The sequence below is a fragment of the Gouania willdenowi genome, chromosome 9 (assembly GCF_900634775.1).
Source record: "Gouania willdenowi chromosome 9, fGouWil2.1, whole genome shotgun sequence".
NCBI lineage: Eukaryota > Metazoa > Chordata > Actinopteri > Blenniiformes > Gobiesocidae > Gouania > Gouania willdenowi.
In genome coordinates, this window is record NC_041052.1 from 26,273,981 (window position 1) to 26,290,000 (window position 16,020).

General features: G+C 38.7%; 1 protein-coding gene across 1 annotated transcript in view; it reads left to right on the forward strand.

Moving 5' to 3' along the window:
• Positions 1–16,020, forward strand: part of ncor2 (nuclear receptor corepressor 2) — a 134,135-nt gene that overhangs the window by 50,523 nt on the left and 67,592 nt on the right. Inside the window, 1 exon segment of the mRNA XM_028458640.1 lies at positions 12,077–12,248. Within this exon segment, the coding sequence (XP_028314441.1) occupies positions 12,077–12,248 (172 nt within the window).

Below are 16,020 nucleotides of genomic sequence, written 5' to 3' on the forward strand. Positions count from 1 at the left end.
TAAAAAGAAACATATCAAGCAGAAGAGTGACTTTGATGCCAATATTTTTTGCTGTGGTGACACCTCAAACATATGAACAGTGGTTTCCTTCTTTAAAACAGCAAAAACAACACTGGGAAAGGGTTTTTGATGGCAATTTTTTTTTTTTTATCTGCAACCAGCAGCTCTGTCGGGGGGTTAGCATCCTTAGCATGCTTGTCGGCTGCTTTTTTAGGTGGAACACCTGTCTGCTTCCTTGATACTCCTACTCCACCATGATCACAATCATTTCCTCTCTTACTACGAGAACCATTGCTAACCAAAACCAGTTCAAGTGTAAGTTGCCTGTTATTTTCCTTATCTTATTTTCCTCATTTCGCCATTCTCTCTCGATCTTCTCCTGGAATATAGATAAGTAGGAAGTAGTCACGGTTTCTACTTCTGCTACCTGTGATAGGGCATCCAAAGAGCACTGTTGCCACCTGCTAGCTTAATGAAATATTGTCAACAAGTAAGATATTTACATGGAAACCACTGGGGAAGCGCGGGCATGCAGCCTCTCTGGGTGCTCCACGGACACCTTCCTTAGCTCGAATGTGAGAGGGGGCGGGAGGTTTTCTGGTGGAGGCATTAGACAAAACAAAACCTTTGCTTTCACTCTGACAGTCAGGTGGTATGATGACCTTGGAACGTCTGATTCAGAAGACGGAAAGTCTAGGTGATTATGGGGGAGGGGAGGGAGAGAGGAGAAGGGACGGAGTGTCAGATCTGCATATATCCAAGGTTGAGAGTGGGACTGATGATAAGATATTTGTTTTCAGATGGGCTAGTCACAACACTTGACTACCAACCCTATTTGTACCTGGTCATTCCAATAATCCAAATAATGTGGCACTTTCTTGACCCAAACTCCCCACTCCTCTTAAAGTTCCACGGTGGTTTCCATCTGAAAGTTCTGAGAGCTCGGCCCCCTCCATCGATGACTAGCAGATTCCAATAATGCTTCCATCGTAATCTGAATTTGCGATAAATTAGGAACTTCTATCAGCAGAAGTCCTGTTATCAAAAATCAATCTGGTCTGGTGGACGTCTTCCACATCCTCAGGACTAACGAACTCTCCCATTACCCGCCTCCTTCGTTAAGAAATTCCAATTGAGTAGAAAGACCAGCTGATCCAATTCAATAGTTTGGATTTGTGGATAATTGCAGAGTGAGGCTCCTGTTAGATCCACAAGACCGAGACAGCAGACATAGCAGCAGGGAGGGAAAGTGGGGAGTGAAGAGGAATGCGACTACCTCTACTGAGTAGCAGAAGAGACTTGTTTCTTATATAATAACGTTTTTCCTGATTTTGATTGCAATAAGTTGTTGATAAATGCTCATTTACTAAGTAATGAGTATTAAGTTACCGATAATCTAATGTGTATAATATAATAGTATGTATGTGACAAACAAACCTCTTGTATACTTGACTGTCAGACAAACGTTGCCGTTAAGATCTTTTGCACGTTTGTTTACATTATAGCTGTTACTGCTAGTGGCTCGCATCTTAACACATAGAATAATATAAGAAGAAATGCTCACCCTCGCGCAGAACAAACTATAATCATTGTAGAGCCATTTGGTAACGAGTTTATGGACCCACCCACTCACAAAAAACTTATATTCCATATCTTTATAGGCTTTATCTGCAGTTTGGTGTAGTACAATGTCTAACGAACCAGATAGTTTGTGATATGGTTGGCTTTTGGCCGCCAACAACTTCCGTGAACTCATTCAAACTTCCGGGCACTCTTCCGTTGTCGCAACTCTCTTTCTAAACGGCTCTGTGTGCATTCAGCATGTATATTCAAGGTGCGCATTAGGTTATACAGCATGTGGTAAAAATATCAGCATTTATAATGGCATGTTCGCAGAGAAATATGCATGTTTCACTGTACGCTTTGAGCGAAACTAAAATGAAAATAAAGGATTTGAAATCACTAAATAAGTCCAAAATAACGGATGCACACCCTCAGGCCTCGGGAACGCTGTTAAAAAGTTTAAGGTCATCCAGACACCGCATCAGAGAGATTTTGTTTCCTAGGTCTTCTTCTAGTGGTTGTCAGAGGTTGTAAATGAACAGATTGGTGCGATAGTGCCCCCTCACACTGAGGTCAAGAGGTGAATAGGTTTCATTTTTGTGCACGCAGAACTTCCTTGATTTATCAGAGAGATACGACTGTGTAAACATGTTTTCTAGCTGGTTTTACTGGTTATACTGTTTTTTCCTGTTCTACTGCAATATGATTTCTATTGTCAGACTAATGATAGGTTATTGCTACTATAATGCTATTGCTAGGTTAATACTAATGTTTGCTTAATGCTAATGTTTGCTTAATGCTAGGTTAAAGCTAATACTAAGTTGATGCTATTGCTAGGTTAATGCTATTGTTTGCTTAATGCTAATGTTTGCTTAATGCTAGGTTAAAGCTAATACTAAGTTGATGCTATTGCTAGGTTAATGCTAATGTTTGCTTAATGTTAATGCTAGGTAAATGCTTTTGCTAGATTAAAGCTAACACTAGATTAATGTATATGCTAGGCTAATGCTAATGCAGGGTATTGTTAATGCTAGGCCAATGCTAATGTTAGCCAAATGTCAATGCTTGGCTAATGTTAATTTTACATCAATGTTAATGCAAGGTTATGGTAATGCTAAGCTATTGCTAGCTAATGCTATTGTTAGGCTAAAGCTATTGCTAGGTTAATGATTTTGCTAGGCTAATGCTAATGACAGGTTATTGTTAATGCTAGGCTAATGCTATTGTTAGGTTAATGATATTGCTAGGCTAATGTTAATGCTAAAACATTTTAAATACAATATCTCAGCTGTTTTTCCACCAATTTGCACCAAAGTCCATCAGACCGAACCCCGATCCCCAACATTGGGATACACAACCTTGGGTTACCGACTCTGACCACTTCTTCAGACCCTACCTTGTGGCTTTAATTTAAATTATTTTCTTATAGTAGAAAGGGTAACTGGAGCATTTTTTCCATCTCCGCTGTGTATTGTCAACATTTATTGCAGCGATGATCTCTGTGTGAATTTACACCTGGCTCTGAGTCATACTATTTTTGGCGCATAAACAGTCACTGCCAACGGTTCCAGATTTCAAGAATGCCATTGCGTCCACTGCATTATTTTAGTTACATTTCCCCTTCCCATTTAATTGCTCCCTTTCTGTAATTTGCCTAATTTACATATTCATCAGAGTGAAATGCACTAAATGGATTGTGGACGCATTGTGACACGATTCTCTGGGGTTTGTACCCCTTAGCACGTGGAGTGTTGTTTGCACACATTTTAATACCCCTATACCTTTAGTGAATCCACCCCTAAAAGTATTGACCACGTGGGTATATATTCTTGATCGTAAAGGCAAGCACAGTTATTAAACAAATTTGAATCCAGCAAACAGCGTGAGAATGAGAAATCACTTATTTATTGTAGGACAAACCCAATTTAATTACAGTCCTTGCTTTTTAAGGAAAAGTCATATCGGGAAGAGAAGAATTGGTTTACAACTTTATTTTGTATTCTACGTTCGTCTACTTTTCCTTTTATTATTTATAGTATACTGCTGCGTTCTCACGCAAAAAATTATTATGAAAACCTTAAATCCTAAAGTCTGATCAATTATGGAAACAGGTTTTAGTTTAAAAGATCAGGCAAGTATGTTTTTTAAGGTCTTCAATTCATTCTGAAGTTAATTTGTTATGTTTTTATTAACTCTGTCTGGCCAGTGTAATTTTGACCTAAGAATAGCCTGTTCTCTGAGATGTATGCTTGTCTGTTCCTTAGATACTCTGTAGATTGTAATCTCTGGGTTTTTCCAGGTTGATCATCAACAATGTTTTTAAAGCTTTAATTTAATTTTAAAATATACTTTATTTAAAAAAGTCAAAGGTTGCATTTTTTTTAAAGTACTTTCATTAGAATCCTCGCGACAGACTGGTAGAATATAGTGTAGATATAGTAGTAATATTATTGATGGAGCACCTACAATTTTTTTTGAATCACTGTACAGTGACACTTAAATTCTATTCTATTGGTCAGATGAAAGTGAAATGATTCAAAACATCTGATTTTAAACAGATTTAGAGAATTATATTATCTGACCACATTTATATTGACAAAATTAATTCTTTAAACTTTCTAGTTTTAGTTCCTAAAATGAAATCAGAGTTCCTTTCTCATTTTATTTCTGAATTTGTGAGCTTTGTTTGTAACTGTCACTTTCTTGGTCAAGGTTTTAATCGTGTCAATGACAAGACTCTCAATATCACTCAACTATATTGTAGCAATTGTGCATTTTTTTTTTTTTTTCCTTTTTATACCTTTATTGTGTACTTCAAAGCTACAAGGTAACCCCAATTTTCATCACTGTTTAAAAGATACTGACTTCCATGACCGCAAGCACCAATGCCCCAGATTCATCGTCACTTGTCTTTTATAGCAAATTAAGAATTGCAAGTTTAAGGTTAGAGTATCTTCAGCTGAAAGTTTTTTGTCCCAGCCAATAAAACTGTCTCTCGCATTTATAAGTCTCAGCTGTGCTGCTCTTAGTCAGACGTTTCTCTGTTCAGTCAATGCTGTGCACAGCTGTGTTACTGCTTCACTGGGGACAAACCAAGTGATTGGCAACCATGTAAACACTAGTGGTTTCACAATACTGGGCTCTTATCAGCACATATGATCCCTGGTCTTGTCATATCAGGGCCATGAGCCAGCAAAAAAGTCATGACTCTGGTGTGAGGTGTTGTGTTTTATCCCCACCTTTCCACTTATATTCACTCCTCCCCCTTCACATCTACACACATCTTTCTGTCGTCCTCATCCTCTAGACAAATCCTCCCTGGGGATCAGATTATTCCACACGCTCACAAGAGGGAGCGGGGGAAAGAAAAAGGGAGAGGGAGGAGGGGGAGCTTGATGATGTGATTATGTAAGTGCCAATCCTCTGTGGAGATGAAGAAGTATCCGACTGGATAAGAGGGGGAAATGGTTTACAGTGGAGCAGTCACACACTATCTGGGCAATAATATTGACCTACTCTATTCCAAGGCACTGTGTGGCCAGTTACACATTAAGAAAACAACAATCTTTTTGTTTTTTTAGCACCCGTTGTCACATTCCCAACACACTGGGGTATCCCTGACACAACTTTTATAAATAGACCCCGAGTTTGTTCAGTGAATGTTGTTGAGATGAGCGCCGTGCTCATGGGCAAACACAGAAACCACACACTCTGCTATTGTGGGTCTGAACCAGTAATGATGGCAGTTTTTTTCCTTTTTCTCCTAAAACCCTACTTTCTAACACTGGCAGTGCTCTCACATTCTCTCACTTGTCCCCTTGCAAATTTGAGGAAACTGTTCTTTCTGAGCACTCAGCCATTTTCAAGTGGGCGATCAAAAGACAGCTACCGAATTATCTTTCCTTGATCTCGGTAAAGAAAAAATGTTAGCATTTGGTAGCTGTCTTTTGATGGCCCACTCGGAGTCCCGCCCCCCTCCTGTGGATTACTGTAATGCTCCAATGAGCTCAGTTACAGTTGCATCATCAATGTTTATGATTACTGACAATAGCACCCATCAAGATTAGTCCTAGTGATAGGTGCCATACATGTTACATGTTTTTTTACACATACGGTCTGATACATTTGGATATTTGCTTAATATAGCCTCTGTTTCTGATTTGAATATTTTGATCTCCACAAGTAGTCAATGATTACTTGGTGCTAATACTATGATTATATTGGCAGGCAGACAATTGTATTTGTCTTGATTACAATATTGCAGTTATTTCAGGTGATAGGTTTATGATAATGTTTCATTGTTTTTATCTTTTGATGTGTCTTTGAACACAATGCATCCCTGACCTCAGCCTCTTAAAGCCCAGGTTCCCAAAGTGGGCTACAGGTACCCCCAGGGGTATGCAAATTGTCATAGAATTAAAAAATAGAATTGAAATAGAGCAGCAGTCAGGAGCATTGCCACAAACTACACATTGGCCTATGTAAGGCTTCCCTCTAGTAGTGACAAAAACAATCTCATCAACAAAGCTCAAATATGACGACAGCTACATTGTTTTGCGCTAGCCAAATGTGCTTGATGCTTGTGATTTTCAGCTTTGGCAAACATGAAAACAAAAGACTGAGCAAGACTTTTCTTGGAGGACGATTTTAGACTCACCTGGGGTTTCCACTGGATACTTCTCCACTGCGTTACGGCTCCGATCCGGTTTTGTTTCGCTGTCGGCCGGCCGTCAATCCCCACCAGTTGCGATTGAGTGCACCACGGCGCAGTCCGATTGACGTCACGAGACAGGAGTTCTCGCGATATTTACATAATCCCGTGGGAACACAGTTAAAGGAAGTGTTATAAACGCAACAACAAACAGATAAACAGGTCAGTGTTCCTAATGAAGGAGTACAAGAAGAATTATGACGTTTTGGTGATGTAGTTACTGGAAATATGATCTGAAGTGTTTTATTTTGAAAAGTAACCAGATGTTTTAATGTTTAGTATGTGCATAACTTCCTGTTTCACTGTATTTGCTCTGTGCTGAGTTGATGCGTCGTGTTCCGGCATTTGTCAGACTGTCGGAGCTGGGAAGGAGCAGATACGCACGCAGCGCACCAGACTCAGTGGAAATTAACACACAGACCAAAGTGAAACCTATCTGCTCCGCTGGCATGGTGGAGACGTAACGCAGCGGACCTGTATCCAGTGGAAATTGGGGGTTAGACTTTCTCAAATGCAGCCAAACAGTTCTGTGCATCTTCTGAAACTCAACCTTCTCATTAAAGTTGTATCAAGTTGTATTTCACAGTTCCAGGGTGATGAATGAACGTTGTATTACTGGTTTATGTTCAATCAACAAATTATTTATTTTTCCAAAATTAAAGAGATTGTTTCTCACTGAAAATGCCCGTATGCTAATTAATGAAATTTGTTTATTTGTTTATTCGGGGATCCCCATTATTTAGTGCCATGGCAACCAGCTAGTCTTCCTGGGGTCCAAATAGCAAACATGCAACAGATACCATTTACAATTACAAAATTTGATTAAAATGGCAAAAAAATTTGATTAAAATGGCATTACTCACTCACAAAATCATACATATTACAATACATTACATTTGCAAGGATAAAACATAGCTAAACATAGCTAACAATACAAAGCATCTCACAGTATCAAATGGAGTTTTAGATTCTTTTTAAAAGTAAATTTACTGTCAATGCAGCAGAGGCTTGGAGGCAGGTTATTCCAAAGTGACAATGACCTGTAAATAAAAGATCTCTTTAAAGCATTGGTTTTTGGGCAAGGTAAAGCAAGCTGCCCATTACTGGAACCTCTAGTGTTGTGTTCATGAACAGCATTACTAAAAACTATTTGTGTATGTATAGAAACCGGAGATTTACTGCTCATGACTGACTTGAACAGCATAAGTGTATTAAAAGACAACCTATTGGCAACAGTAAGCCATGAGAGGCAGGCATGCATATGGATCACATTAGATCTTAGTGGGCAACCCAGTACTAACCGTGCTGCCCTGTTCTGGACAACCTGGAGCTTCCTGAGTTCACCACTGACAGCAGATGACCACACCGTAGAGCATTAGTCCAGATGACAAAAGACTAAGCTTTGAGCTATTTGACATAAAAGGGGACGAGCCACAAAAGAGCAACATTTCCTCGCAATACCAATTGCTCTTCCCATTTTCAAAACAATATAATTAATGTGGTTACACCAAGACAGAGAGCAGTCCACTATTACGCCAAGGAGTTTAGTATTTTCAACTTGTTGAACTACCGAATTGCACAAGTTTAACTCAAGCTTTGGGCTTGTGGATAACCTGCGCCTTGTACCAAGCACCATGCATTTAGTCTTGGAAATGTTGAGAGCAAGTCTATTACATAAAACCCAGTCATGCACAATTTTTAGTTCTCTGCTCAAGACCTCGTATAATACATTGCATGACGGTGCAGCATATTACAATATCGAATCATCTGCATAGAGAACAGTTTTAGCCACTTTTGTAGCCCAAGATAGATCATTCGTAAAGATTGAGAAGAGTAAGGGTCCTAAGCAGCTACCCTGTGGAACTCCACAGTCCAGACCTCTGCTACTGGACAGGCTGCCATTCAAATACACCTTCTGTGATCTGGAGGACAGGTAGCTTTTGATCCACTTTAATGCTGAATAATTAAAACCATAACATTTAAGTTTCTCAACCAGTAAAGAATGGTCAAGAACATCAAAAGCAGCACTAAAATCCAAAAACACAGCACCCACCATCATAGAATTATCAATGGCTTTTAGCAAATCATCAGTCATTTGTATCATTGCAGTAGAGGTATAGTGGGCAGCTCTGTAGGCATGTTGTGAGTTTGATAAAAGCTTGTTAGTAACAAAATAATCTTGAACTTGTGCATACACCAATTTTTCCATGATTTTGCTCAAAACAGGTAGAATACTTATAGGTCTAGAGTTCACCTCGTCAAAAGCACATTTATGATCCTTAGGTAAAGGAATAACTTTAGCCTCCTTCCAGGTCCTTGGACATAGGCCCAAATGCAAACATCTATTAAAAATGTGACAGATAGGAGATGCTATAACACCAGCAGTCATTCTCAGCAGTTTACTGTCCAGGTTATCTAGTCCAGCTAATTTACTATAAGGGAGAGATCGGAGCAAGCACTCCACCTCATTTACTTAAACTTGATGAAATACAAATTCACAACTTTTGTCATTCATTATAACATTCTTAATACAGTCATTTGATTTAATATTGTCTGAAGTATACATAGCCTGCCTCAGTTTAGATACTTTATCCACATAATAGTCGTTAAAGTGATTTGCAATATCACCTGGCTTAGTGATAACCAACCCATTCGATTGGACATAGGGTGTGCACACAGTTGTCTTTCGACCCATAATTTCATTTAAAACATTCCATAGTTGTTTACCATCATGCCTCGCGTCATATAACCTTTCTTGAAAATAGTCCCTTTTTTTCACCTTATTTAGTTTTACAACTTGATTACGTAGAGAACAGTAATTCAGCCTGTCATCAACTGAGCCAGAAATAACAGATGCTTTTTTGGCCATATCTCTCTCTGTCATTAGGGTCCTGAGACTGAGGTCAAGCCATGGGGCAGACCTATTTTTAACATGTTTTTTTAAGGGAGCATGTTTGTTAACAACATTCATATACATTGACATAAATAAATCCAGGGCAGCTTCAGGGTCATACTTACTACACACAATGTCCCAATTTACATTTGTTATTTCATCAATGAATGAAAGCTCATTAAATCTCTTATAGGACCGTGTTAAAATAACTTTAGCTTTAGGTTTAGACATCTTTGACAGTCTGGAGATGGCTATGATGTTATGGTCACTAAAACCTACAGGCACAGAGATGGCCTTAGAACATTGCAGAGAAGCATTTGTATAGATATGGTCAATGCATGTCTCAGAGATAATCCCGTCACTTCTTTTGTGTATTCTTGTGGGAACTCCAACAATCTGAGACAGATTACATGCATTTAATACAGAGAGTAGCTTATTTCTATTGGGACATGAGTGCACCAACCAGTCGACATTTGCATCACCCAGCAGGTAAATCTCTCTATTTTCATCTGATATCTTGTCAAATATTTCACACAACCCATTCATATACATAGCATCTGCACTAGGGGGCCTGTAAAAGCAGCAGATAAGAATTGGCTTTATATAAGGCAGGTGTACTTGTACGCAGTTGGCTTCAATGTCTTCCCTCATCAGATCAAGACGCATTTTAGCAGGTAAATCATTTTGTACGTAAATTGCCACTCCACCTCCAAACCTATTTCTATCTTTCCCAAAAACAGAAAAACCATCAATAGCAATATATGAATCAGTAAACGAATCATCAAGATGGGTCTCTGAAATAGCAATGATGTTAATGCAGTTTTCTCTGACAATTCGCTCAATATCCGTGTATTTATGACGCAAACTACATACATTCACATGAGCCAACACAAGTCCCTTATTCAGGCCCAATTTAATGCAGGACATATTGGTATTGGACATACTCATAGGCAGTCAAAAGGAATGAAAATAATTACGTTAAGGTATTTTGGTATAATATTAATTCATTTAGTAGTTTTAGGATTTTTTCGGCGTGCTGCTAATAAATGATAATTCTGAATAAGATGTTTTATTGTGTGCTTACAGATTACCGGTATTATTCCTTTTTTTTCAATATATTATTCCTCAACGGGATTGGGAAAATTCTGGGGCAAATTTCACTGTAGGGCTACACTGTATATGACATTAAAGAATTAGGTTTTTTCAGTGTGCAGGAGTAGGGAGTTTATGGCTTCAGGTTTAATGTCTGAAGGGGTACGGGACCAAATTTAACTTTTTTATGTTTTTAATTATTTGCTTGCTTTTTGTAATGTCTTTTTAAATTATTATTTGTGAAATTGTAAATTAAACTAGTGCAAACTTTATCTGATTCTTTGTTGCTCAGCCACTGTAGTGCTTTATTTTCAATATATATTGATGTACACAATGCTTTATGCACAGTGACGTGCCGTGACCACTAGGGTTGGGTAGGCACATTACAAATCGAGACCGCCAATGACAATTTCATATGTTTCTGCAGTCAAGTGTTAATTCAATTCAAATCAATTCTATTTGTATAAAGCAATTTCCAACAAAGTCATCTCAATGCGCTTATCAAAATATAAAATTCATAATAAGAAAGAAAAAACCCAATAAGATCCACATGAACAAGCATTTAGCCATCTAACAAAATCAACATCATAAACACCATTAAAGAAACATAAACAATTATTTAAAATAGCCTCCATACTCTCCCAACAAGATATATCTCATGACACGACAGCACATCTGTTGTTTGTGTTGGAAACACAGAAACACGGAAAAAATGACAACTCAGAACAGCCTCAGTGAGGAGCATCCACAAAGTCAATCCTTCCTTTTGTTCCATTCACTGTGAAAAGTATGAAACATGTTCTGACCTTACCTTTGCTGAAGCTCTTGTAACTCAGGTGTTGGTCTCCATCTTTTAAAAGATGTCGTTTTTCCTCAAAACAAAGTTTCTCTATCATCTCTAACGCTGTCATCCACACTGTAGTGTTATCCCGCCCACTAGTTAGAGAACGTAGCAGCAGCAGTCACGTGTCATCTATTCACTAATGTGCTGTGAACTTACGTATAGCATTTAGCATAGCGCGGTTACGTCCAAAGGCAGCTCTCTACGCTGCCTTTGGACGTAAATGATTGTCATCTTGGGGACCTGACTGCGCATGCGCAAACACGTAAAATCACGCAATGGGAACGGAGGCAGAGGAGCGACGTGCCTTTGGGTGGGGGCGTGGCCTCCCTCTGCCTTACAGCGGAGCAAAAAAAAAAAAGAAAGACTGCAGCTGTTCCAGGAAATAACGCTGTTTAGTAATTTGGGCTATGAAATGCACAAAATTCGGACACTTTCAAACTTATACAGTAGGTACTGTAGGCTATTGGAAATGAAAAAATAAATAATTTATAATTAAAAAAAAAAAAAAAAAAAAATTATAATTAAATAATCAAAATATCAATTCACCCTTGGGTAGGCACTGCCTACCTTGCCTACCCTGACGGCACGTCACTGTTTATGCATCACTAGGAGCAGAGGTTGATGGGGATGTGGAAATGGGATTACATTTTTACTACGCAAATTACTTTGTGCGCAATGTAATTTGATAAAATATTTGTATTATCAGTCCAGTGAATTTGTAAAGGCCCTTCTTGGTGTTGCTTCCACTGATTTAAAACAATTTAATAGTTTTAAAGATTAATTATTATTATTAGAAGCTCTTTCATTTGCATTGCTGAATCTGTGTAACACCACCATCTGTTCCCTCAGCACTTTTTGAAATGACAAATGAAAGATGAGAATCTGAATGAATCAATTGAAGACAGACACTTTTATCCAGTTCAGGTGCCTCCCAGTACATTTTCTAACTTTCTTTTTGCCTTTCCTTTAGCAGAGGGCATGAACAACATATCCGTTATGAGCACATCTACCTATCGGAGCATACCAGCCAGTCTGAGCTGGAGTATGCAGAAATCAAAAGGCCTCGTTTGGATATCGGACCAGACGCTCAGATGAGGCCCTCAACCCACCGACAGCAATTGCCTCTGGGCATGGCTGAGGATAAGGTCAGTGTTCATTCAACTGAAGTTTGATGAGTCAAGGATTAAAATAAAATTCATTTCTCCAGCAAAAACAGCCTTTCCAACAAAAGCTGCAAATAGACTGTACATGTACATTTTTTGTAAATGATGAAACAAATGTTAATGTGTGTTACAAACGATTTCGACACTAATTCATGCAGTAATTTTTCAAAGATGATTTGTTTTTAATTAGCCTTGCCAACCTTATTGGGCGCAACAAAGGATGTTTTTTCACATCAGTGCAGATCTCTATAGATATAGATTGCGTGTTGGTGCTCAACTGGAAGACTTGAGGAGCTGTGAAATGGCAATTTATAAATAATAAGAGCTGACCTAGTTTTCAAAAGTCAAGGATAAATCTGTCTGAACGGCAAATCAAAATGACTGTGTGAAGCTACACAGAATTCCATAGTTCCAGAGGCAGCATGAAAAAATCAACAGGACAAAAAAAGGAAACTGAATGATCCAACCCTTTGTTCTTTCCTGTATTCATGCTCAGACTGGTCATTATTCTAAATTCTAACATAAATGTTGATAATGTGGCCCTCAGATCAGACGATCACATTTTTTTGGGCCCCGCTCTGATAGAAGTTGCCCATCTCTGCTGTAGAGCAACTACACTCTGAGAAGTCATCAAGTAAGTAAAGTCAGATACAATCGCTGTCAAGAGCAGCAAAAGGGACTAAACTGAGTTTCTGCTTAAGCCACTGTAGACAGTAAATTAATGTAAAAAATGGAAACAGTATGGCAACAGGAAGTGAGAGAGTACAGAGTACATTGGTATCACACAAAAGTTGACTGGCATGAACACAGAACCATAGGATAAAAGGAGCATTTTAATGTAACATGTAAGTGAAGGTGGATTTGTGGTTTGGTCTTTTTGACTGGAGTTATATATTTTTTCCCTGCTCCCAGACGGGTTACTAATACTAATATATAAAAGGTCTTTGCTAAAATATAGATATCATCCTTATCTGCATGGGTGTCTCTGAAGCTCTGTAGAACTTGTGCTTTTTGTTGCAGTTTTGTGGTTTCGGATTGTATTTCAAAAGTCCACGAAAGGAAGTGTTTGTGTTTATCATTTAATTCTGTTCAGTGTTAAACAGTTTATCAAGGCTTAGAACATTTTTCTTTTTAACACATAGCTAGAAGCTTGAGTATACCGTAATGTCCGGGCTATAAAGGGCATTGTTTTATTGGCCACAGTACAATAATTTAGTAATTTTCTAAGAAAAATCCACACAAATGCCGCAGCCTAACATAGGCCACACCCTATTGGCTGATGATGGTGCCCTTTAGACAGCTCGGCCAATCAGAATGGGCAGGTAGGCGAGCTGTTGTGCTCATGTTAGGTTGCAGGGAAATGTCCGTGTTTCAACTGATAAGCTTCCTTTACTACATGAAGTCTTCTCCTCACTGCCCCACGTCCACATATCAGTCCATTTACAGCTTTTTATGGTCACTTTTTACTGGAACCAGACTGATACACCGCTTCGTCCGCTCTTCTTACCGTGAACTACCGTGGAGCGATCACAGCGAGACAGAACAAATTCAACGTGATGATTTGGAAAACTCATGCTGTTATGTTACTGTTACAAACTGGCTGACTTTTACTGTAGATGGAGTGGAGATCAGAACAGCCTGGATACAGCCTGTATCAACGACTTTATGCTGTTTATCCTTCTATAACAAACTGGCTGACTTGTAATTCATCCCCACTGTTGCTGTTGCTGTAGCGGGCTCTCTCTCTCTCTCTCTCTCTCTGACAACGTTTCTCCGTGTCATTGCTATGATGAGGCAGTGTGCATCATCACAAAATTAGTGATCAGAATGATTCAATGCGAGCAACAATGATTTAATGCTAACAATTTCATTGTTCCACCTGTTCTAATGTGACGGAGCTCAATTTTGTGGCGGCATGAAGCTTCTAAAACCAGGAAAAATCCAGAATTTAGCCGTGTCATTGTTTAAGCCGCTGGGTTCAATGTGTGAGAAAAAAGTAGGGGCTTATAGTCTGGAAATTACGACACCTTAGTTTGTGTATATTGATGCGTGCACATCCTCAAACATCAAGCAGGTGCACCGATGTGAGCAGGTTCATGAAGTGTGGGATAAGCTCTAAGCTCTCATGGGCTGGGGCTTAGCTCTTGACCTTCAACCTTTTTCAAACAGTGTCATAGGTTTTGTTGGCACTGATTCTGTGATATTTACAAGAACAAAACACATTGCAATAAGCACGAGCAGGAAAAGAAGGTACTTTAAAAGGGCAGTATTATTAAAAATTCACTTTGAATGAGGCCAAAGGAATGTATATCACTGTAGAGGGGCAAAGTTGAAAAAGTTCTGTTTCCTCCTTCCATTTTTATTCTACATTTTGTAAAAAGTCAGCTCCAAACAGATGAGTTGGATTTTTCTTGCGTTGTGACGTCACAACGCGGAAACGCCTCCTCCTGACAACCCTGGCTCCTCCTACCCTACATAACAATGTGAGCTTCTCCCTCTTAGACTACCTCACAGGTAAAACAAACATAGCGATGGCAGGTTGATATTAAAGTTAATGTCTTTACGTTTGGTATATAGATAATCTAGTACATAGATCTGATGTGTTTGTGACCCAATGCGACAATGTGAGGAGGAGAAGGAAGACTGTTAATGATATGCTGCTGCTGCTGCTGCTGCTGTGATAAACACACAAGGCCCAAAAAACAGCCTGTTTTTAGGAGTGCTCTGAAAGTGAATTTTCAGAGGGCTATAACTCCAGGAAACAGGTGAGTTTGAGAAAATAAACCTCATACTATGTTGTTGGTGTTCTTGGAACAAATGGTGATGTCTGAAAAATAGCACAATATTGGACCTTTAATAATCATCCCATTAAACCAACCCTGGCTAAAGCAGCTCATCTGACAGCTCCCAAAGAAGGGCATTCCTTACACTCACTCACATTAGCTAGATTGATGTGTTGGATATTGTGACCATGTCAAATAACAAAGTACCGGTAGTTGCAGTATAGTTGCAGTAGACATGGCAACACAATACATTCCAGAAGCACTACGTACACACAGTGGTTGCTTGTTGCTAACAGTTTAATTATTCACCATCACAGAGTATCTATCACGCCACTGTCAGTCGTGCTTTACGATACCTATGAAAACTTTAATTAGTGTAATATAGTACTTAGTCGTATAGTGTTGTATATCATTATTCTATTTGACCCTTGTAGAGTCCCATTTATTAGGCACTGTGAAGCCTTAACCTAATATTTTTTCTTTTTGATGTCTCATCCATATGCTTTTTTTCTTTCTGTGACAAGTATGTCCATGTTAAAATAGGGCTCGATTTTACTTTGTCTACCGGTTCCATTCTAATTAACCCAGTCTTACAAACATCCTCAGTATGTTTGTCACTACCATTTTTATGTGTCTTAAGTTATTAAGTTATTAAAGTATTATGCACTTTACAACATACCATGTTGACAATAAAACGTCGATTGATTGATAGAAGTTTTCCCTAAATTTAATTTATCAACACTAAATCAGCCATTTCCATCATTTACAACTTCATGTTTAGCCATGGTATATTATTCTTGTCTTTCTCCCATTCACTGAAATTTCTTGTGTACATTTGGCCTTGGGGTTTAAGTCAAAGCAGACTTTATTTGTTCCATCATCACTGCAACAATAGACTTTGCTTACACTTACTAGTCTTTAGGGCTGGGCGATTTTGCCTAAAAAAAACAAATCAGATTTTTTTAAAGAAA